Source organism: Penicillium verrucosum (assembly GCF_028828655.1).
Source record: "Penicillium verrucosum strain IBT 35672 chromosome Unknown utg000002l_segment0_segment0, whole genome shotgun sequence".
Lineage (NCBI taxonomy): Eukaryota > Fungi > Ascomycota > Eurotiomycetes > Eurotiales > Aspergillaceae > Penicillium > Penicillium verrucosum.
Window position 1 is genome coordinate 2,955,467 of NW_026643211.1, and position 7,946 is coordinate 2,963,412.

General features: G+C 45.3%; 1 protein-coding gene across 1 annotated transcript; it reads left to right on the forward strand.

Annotated features, from left to right (window-relative positions):
- Positions 1-2,308: 2,308 nt before the first annotated feature.
- Positions 2,309-7,502, forward strand: N7516_006786 (uncharacterized protein; the record flags this gene model as incomplete). Its single annotated transcript, XM_057219506.1, has 14 exons — positions 2,309-2,415; positions 2,471-3,037; positions 3,093-3,200; positions 3,251-3,926; positions 3,994-4,052; positions 4,104-4,173; positions 4,228-4,296; positions 4,351-4,533; positions 4,596-5,666; positions 5,724-6,127; positions 6,188-6,701; positions 6,763-6,948; positions 7,000-7,152; positions 7,206-7,502. The coding sequence occupies 14 exons, from the start codon at positions 2,309-2,311 to the stop codon at positions 7,500-7,502; spliced, it is 4,464 nt and encodes a 1,487-aa protein (XP_057073597.1).
- Between the last annotated feature and the right edge of the window lie 444 nt (positions 7,503-7,946).

Below are 7,946 nucleotides of genomic sequence, written 5' to 3' on the forward strand. Positions count from 1 at the left end.
TGGTTCCGATATTGATCCTGCGGGCTCGAATTAGGTAGAATATAGGGTATGAGCGGCGTCTAGGAAGGGTTCGCGTGTCCCCCGCGATCTGGATCTGAGTTTTGGGAATGCGATAACGCGATAACGCCAAGCTTCTATCCGATAAGCCTTTGATAACAGGCTCATACTTCCATCTTTCTTAACTGACTTCTATCGAAGAATAAGAACAGTCTGCCGCTTACATGTTGTCATGTCATTTTGATGGTCATTTCGGGGTTTTTCTTTAGGTATATACAGACGTGGCGAAAAAAGTATACCTTGTGTAAGAGACCTTTCTACTTATAGCTTTTGTACATATATATCTACAATACCTTCTTCATAAGTGCGCACCACCCTTTCTAACTTAGTACATTCAATCTTCCACGTCATTTCCCCACTTCGATAAAGGTATAGCACTTTGTAGTGTTATCCTTGATGAAACTTGATAGATCCCGGGGGTAGAAAAAGGGCACCATAACCTCTTCTGGCCACAAGCAAGGAGAGGAAGAGAAGGAAGAGAAGGAAGAATCGTGGTCTAGGATATTTATACACTGAGGCTGAAAACAAACCGCCCAGTCTACAAGAAAGCCTGTAAATCAAGCACACATGGGAGATATAACCGACCCCGAAACCTCAAACACTTATACCACTGCTCCAACTACTGTTAGCATCACGAGGCAAGGGAAGCATGATGCGCCGCGAATCAAGCACGCCCATCCTTCACATTGAAAAAAGCTCCCGTGTCCGGGGCGATATAGAGCAATATCATCAAGCTTCCCGCTATGGTTATACTCGAAGGCAAATGCGATATCTGCAGAGGATTTCATGTCGTACTCCCATAAGAGTGTCTATAGACCGACTGAAACTCCATCTTGTTGATTTGGTAAGGATAACTCCAGTAGCGGTAGGTGGTATACCCAGAGAGAAGCTAGGGTGAGCTCTTGAGAAATGCCACTCTTCCAAACACTTCAGAGGGTAGGGTTGCATATTCATATCACATGAGGATGCTCCAGGACCAGGTATATCCATACGTCACCATTTTCTCTGGTCACCAGCACATGGTAAACCATATCCCCTATATCGTCGAGATTTAGAGCTCCTATATAGTAGGTCTATAAATCGGGTTAGTGTGTGGCGTGAATGGGGTGGGTAGTATAGTTATGAATTAGAAACCTGACATGACAACCAACTGGTTGTCATAGTGGTCTCTGAATAAAGTTGCTGATCTGTATCGGATAAGTACTTTGGTGAGTGGTGTTGGGTCAACCTGGCCTAACAATGATTGAATATTTTAGATAGTATCCCCGTTGTTTTAATATGTTTGTTCCTCTATATATATCTGACCAGAATATTAGGCCGCTTATGTGGCATTCTTATGTCTTCTTAGATGTTCCTTTTAGATGTCTCTTTAGGTACATATGGAGGCAATAAAAAACATACATACTTTGTGCAAGAGACTTTTCTATGTATAACCTTTGAATGAGCCACACTAGATATTTATGATCGAATCAATTATGGTCCCTATCGCTTAGATTGCTATCTTAATATAGTCCTCTGTGGACGTAAAAGGCGACATATTCGCAATGCAGGCTTCAACATATTCTAAATAGGCCTATCTCAAACGGTGCCATTTCTTATTAAAGTCAGCAATGCTCTTTCTATCCCAATTATATACTAGTTGGTGCTTTGCATCGATATATGTTCACACCACTGTTATTCTCCCCTAGGCCTCTCCTTTCTTTCATTCTCTCTTCAGATCATCGCTCTTTTTAGGTTATGTTATCACATGGGTTTATACTCTCAATTCTCACCTCACCCTGTTCATTGGAATTTTTGGTCCGGGGTTTACATTATTGTTAGAACACCCTGTCAAGGTGCATATATACATGTGCTTTGCGATATATTCCAAGTGTAAGCGACCTCATTATGCTGAAAGAAAGAAAATGCAATCTCATTAGAGTATCAAAGAAAAGACCGAGACAACGATCTATGGATATTTGTCAAACATATGGTCCCCTTTTTATGATGCCTCCTCAATCCGTCTACTTATATACATAGGTACGATTTATCACTCTCACTTCACTTATAAGAAGTTCATACCTTTATAGGAAGGAGTACTCGTGGACCCAACCGTGTGACTCGTTGGGTCTTGCTAAATCAATTACCTACCGTTTACTCCCTCGCCCCGCGCGATTTACTTCCCACCTTCTGTCAGATTTATTTTAGAATTCTTTTTCTTCTTCTTCTTCTTCTTCTTTAACATATCCTAGCACAGCATCAGACCATCAACATGGAGCCCGAAGAAACAACCTCAGATCTATCTGGCGATGAAGCTGTGGCCCTACGGCCGACTGAGTCTCACCGCCACAGAGCTCAAAATGCTTCATTCACTGCCTTGTAAGTTTCCAATCTATCTTAGCTTTTAGGTCTATTTATGCTGATAGCTTGGAAGGCTCGAGGAGCATGTTATGAACGGGCCTGAAAACGGCCCTAATGGGGCACATATCGAACTACCAGATGCGGAACTTTCAACCGCTCGTTTGCTCGCAAACACAGAGCCCGGGCATGGGGTTCTGGATCCTCGCGAATACCAAATCGAGCTCTTTGAAAGGGCAAGGGCTCGCAACACAATCGCAGTTCTCGACACAGGATCTGGAAAGACTTTAGTGGCTGTGCTTTTGCTCAAGCACATTCTCCAAATCGAACTCAACAAACGTGCGAATGGTGCAAAACCTCGCGTTGCATTTTTTCTGGTGGACAGTGTAACGTTGGTCTTCCAACAGTCTGCGGTCTTGAGAAACAACCTCGATCAAACAGTCGCGCACTTTTTCGGCCATCTGGGACCTGATCTTTGGGACAAACAGACGTGGGAGAAGCACCTTGAAAAATACATGGTGATTGTATGCACGGCCGAGATTCTAAACCAGTCTCTACTGAATGGCCATATAGGGATTGACCAGATCAATCTTCTGATCTTCGACGAAGCCCACCATGCCAAAAAGGAGCATCCATATGCCCGGTATGCAACCAATGATTTAATTATAACATGACTACAAAAAGCTGATATTTATTAGTATCATCCGAGACGCCTATCTAAAAGCCGATCCTGAAAAGCGCCCAAGGATCTTCGGGATGACTGCTTCCCCGGTTGATGCTAAGTGTGACATAGCGGAAGCAGCAACGTGAGAACCCCAAAATAACAAAAGTGAAAGCCTCTGCTTACTGTGTATAGTCAACTTGAGACTCTTTTAGACAGCCGCATTGCAACAACAGCGGATCTTGCCCTTCTGCGGAATTTCGTGAACAAGCCAATAGAAGAGGAATGGGTTTACGACAAGCTTCCTCCGCCGTTTGAGACAAATCTGCACAGTACGTTGAAAAGCAAATATGGGGACATGCCAATTCTTGAAGGCGCATTTCGATTTGCATCTATTGCAAGTTCAGAATTAGGGGCTTGGTGCGCAGACCAGGTATGGGCTCTTGCCCTGGCGGACGAAGTGCTGCCCAAGCTGGAGGGTAGTATCGGCAAAGTCACCGATTCGGATCCCCAGGATTCCGAAAAGGCCTCGGAGGAAACCAAGCGAATCCAAGAAGCAAACCAGCTCGTCAAGGAGTATACTTTGAACCGGACACTTCAACCGAGTGATCTCAGCCCCAAAGTCGAGCTTTTGATGAGAAAGCTGCAAGAGCAGTTTGCGAAATCGTCAGATACCAAATGCATTGTGTTTACACAACGGCGCAATACAGCTAAAGTGTTGTTACAGTTGTGCGAAAAGCTACAAATTCCAAACCTCCGTCCCGAGATCTTGGTCGGTGTTCGCAAAGGAGATGCTGTAGGAATGAATTCCACATTCCGTGGGCAGTTTCTAGTCTTGGTCAAGTTCCGAAAAAGTGAAGTCAACTGTTTGGTGAGCTTTCACACAGAACCCCCCCACCTCAAAAAACAGCCTGTGGAGAAAATCTGATCATTCTCAGTTTGCAACATCGGTCGCAGAGGAAGGCCTTGATATCCCAGACTGTAACCTGGTGGTTAGGTAGGTCATCTAGGTTTGAACCACTACTGTGGCTTCTGCTGACCAAGAAAGATTCGATTTGTATGACACGGTTATTCAATATGTCCAAAGCCGAGGCCGTGCCAGACGCTCCGACTCAGTGGTGAGATTACCCTCACTTTTATGAGATGCAATTCATTCACTCACTACTTTGTAGTATGCAACTGTCGTTGAAAGTGGTAATCGCAACCACAGCATGAGACTGCAGGAAGTTCGAAGAGCAGAGGTAAGGGTACTTCCCAGGTGATAGCTATAACACTGAACTCATTGACATAAACAGAACCTCATGAAGAATTTCTGTAACCTGCTGCCGGAGGATCGGAAATTGTGCGGAGATGATCACAATATGGGAGTGCTTATTCAAGAAGAAAATCGGAAGAGAACATACACAATCCCAAGCACAGGCGCCATGTTGACCTATCGCCATGCGATTGGTGTACTGGCACGATTTGCCAGCTCATTGGTAAGAGCTAATTTGCTTATGCTGACTTGGAATATCAAAGCTAATGGTCGACAAAATCCCAGCAATACGAGAACGAGATCTCAGCCTCGGTGACATACATTGTCATGTCAGAAAATGAATCATTCAGCTGTGAGATAATTATGCCAGAGAAGTCGCCTGTGCGAAGAGTGCTTGGATGTTCCGAATCAAAGAAATCACTCGCTAAGCAGTCCGCTGCTTTCGATGCATGTTTGCTGCTTCGCAAGAGGAATCTGTTAGACGAGCACTTCAACTCTATCTACCACAAGCGCCTACCAGCGATGCGCAATGCCAAATTGGCCATTACTTCAAAGAGGACTGACCAGTACAAAATGCGTACCAAGCCCTCAATCTGGGCTAGGCGGCAGGGAACCCTTCCAACACGTCTCTACGGGATAGTCATTCGTCTCATTCCATCAGAGCCTCTGGCCCGAGCTCACGGCAGTATCGTCTTGTTGACACGAGAGCGAATTACAACAATTCCGACTTTTCCGGTCTTCTTGGATAATGATATCGAGACTACGGTCCAGTCTTTGTGTATTGATGGGGACCTTGAGGTTGCTTCCAACGAGCTCGAAATTGTGACTGCATTTACACTTGCTGTCTTCCACGACGTGTTTCACAAGACCTACAAGCCTCTCTCGGAACAGTTTCCGTACTGGCTTGCGCCTGCTCGAGAAGATGTGGACATTGGAAAGTCAACAAGTGTCTTTGACATAATTGACTGGGCGGCTTTGCACTACGTCCAAGATAACCCTAAGCTTGTGTGGTCTACTGACATGGAGCCAGAATCATTGCTGACTCGGTTCATTTACGACGATTGGAATGGAAAGTATCGATATTTCCCGCTTGCTATAGACCCCAATCTACGCCCTTCAGACCCACCCCCATCTTACGCACCATCTAGAAAATGGTCAGACAATATCATGAATTGGTCCTTGAGTTTGAGCAAAAACTCACGCCCAAAATTCTTCAATCGATGTATCTGGTCTCAGCCAGTCTTACAGGCAGAGTTGATCTGCCTTCGGCGAAACTTTCTTGACAAAGCGGCCGAGGAAGAGAAAGCATCCAACTCGAGATGTGTAATTTGCCCTCAGGCTTTGGTCATATCGGCGGTTAGTTTTGTATCATTATATGTTCTAGCTCACCCGAGATGCTAATATGTAATCCAGATTTCGATGTCCGTAGCCGCGACGTGTTTTGTCTTCCCAGCGATTATCACTCGAATGGAGTCCTACCTGATTGCCCAGGAAGGATGCAAAATGTTAGGTCTTGGTGACATTCAGCTCGAGTATGCCCTGGAGGCCTTCACCAAGGATTCGGACAACACTGAAGAGCATCGGAGCCTACAGATTCACGTTCAGCGAGGAATGGGAAAGAACTACGAGCGCCTTGAACTACTAGGAGACTCTGTGCTCAAGATGGCAACATCGATTTCGCTCTTTATCCAAAGACCCGACGATGATGAATACGACTATCATGTTAACCGAATGTGCCTCATCTGCAACAAAAACCTGTTCAAAAACGCAACTGAGCTCAAGCTATACGAATACATACGTAGTCGTGGATTCTCTCGGTATGTTCTTTGCATTATTGTATTCTCATGAATGAATTTTTTACTGACGCTTAACCACAGGCATCTGTGGTATCCCTCAGGTCTTTCGCTCGAGTATGGTCGGGACCACGCCAAATTTTTTGCTAGTGAAGGCAAACACTCCTTAGCTGAGAAGACCATAGCAGATGTCTGCGAGGCATTGATAGGAGCATCGTTGCTCTCAGGAGGTGATGATAATCGTTATGACATGGCCATCAAAGCTGTGACCGTCTTCGTTAACAGTCCGAACCACACCGCAACATCATGGAAAGACTACATCTCTGCATATTCTCTTCCTTCGTACCAGAATAGGGCGGCCGATGGATTTGAAAAGAACTTGGCTCAGCAGATCTTCGAGAAGGTAGGCTACAAGTTCAAGTACCCTCGTCTTCTACGGTCGGCGTTCACGCATCCGTCTTATCCATTGGCATGGGCCAAGGTGCCTTGCTACCAGCGGCTCGAGTTCTTGGGTGATGCACTCCTGGATATGGTGTGCGTGGAGCACTTGTTTCATCGGTTCCCCGACCGAGATCCGCAGTGGTTGACTGAACACAAGGTCTGTATTCTATTTAGTAAAGTTAAGTCACGCATAATTCCCGACTAACGTTAATCAATAGATGGCCATGGTATCCAACAAATTCCTCGGTGCTTTGGCTGTAAAACTAGGGCTTCACCTTCATCTTCAGCACTTCAGCAATCCTCTCATGATCCAAAACAGCAAATACGCGGAGGAAATTCAGCTTGCTGAGAGCGAAAGCAATGGAGAGGTAGATTATTGGCTTTCGACGTCAGATTCTCCAAAGGTAAGGTCCCTATCTAACATGGGCATAATCCACATTCTCACGAAGTTACAGTGTCTTCCCGACATGCTTGAGGCATATCTCGGTGCCATATTTGTTGATTCTGGTTTCGACTTCCCAGTGGTTGAGGCCTTCTTCAAGAGACATATTCTGCCGTTCTTCCACGACATGTCTATCTATGACACATTTGCAAACAGGCATCCAACGGTAAGGCCATCTCCTTCCCCTGAGAATATATCTTTCGTACTAATAAATCATAGACATTCCTTCATAGCCAAATGACTCACAGTTATCGATGTACCGATTACTGCTTGAAATCTGCAGAGGTTCCTGCCGTGGAGGGAGAAGACCCCAAGGTCTTTGCTGCAGTTATGGTGCATGGCCAATCCATTGCTAGCGCAGTCGCATCTTCTAGTCGATATGCCAAAGTGAGGGCTAGCACCCGGGCATTGGCTGTTATTGATGGAATGTCACTTTCGGAGTTCCAGGAGAAATATCATTGTGCTTGTCAGGGTCAGCCCCCCACGGACCGCTCAAGTATCGGAACGGCAGTTTGAAAAGGAGGGAAATTGTGGAGGACAGCTGGGCAATTTGTTTTTTTTTTTCCTGTATTTTAGTTGCCTTCGCAAAATACGATATGGAGGTGCTATTAAATAGGGGTCTGTAAACGAGAATTGTAGAAATGTAACCGGTCAATATAAAGTGAAGCTTATACTTCGAAAGGAACGGGCCAGGGACGAGAAGAGCCATGGATGTGCGGTGTCGGTGTCGCATGGGGGTCGTGTCACGCTTAACCTAATGGGGAATAGTGTGCATCCCCTGAAGTAAAGCAAACACGCCGCGTATCTTTTTGATCTTCAACAGATATAACGATTCAGGACGGCATAGGCCTGGGATTTATCTTTGCAATCATTTTTAATCTATTAGATTTTATTTTCCTTCCCAGCCTTTGTCATTATCCTTTTGCTCTGTTTTCCCGACTCCCGCTTGACGCGATCTCC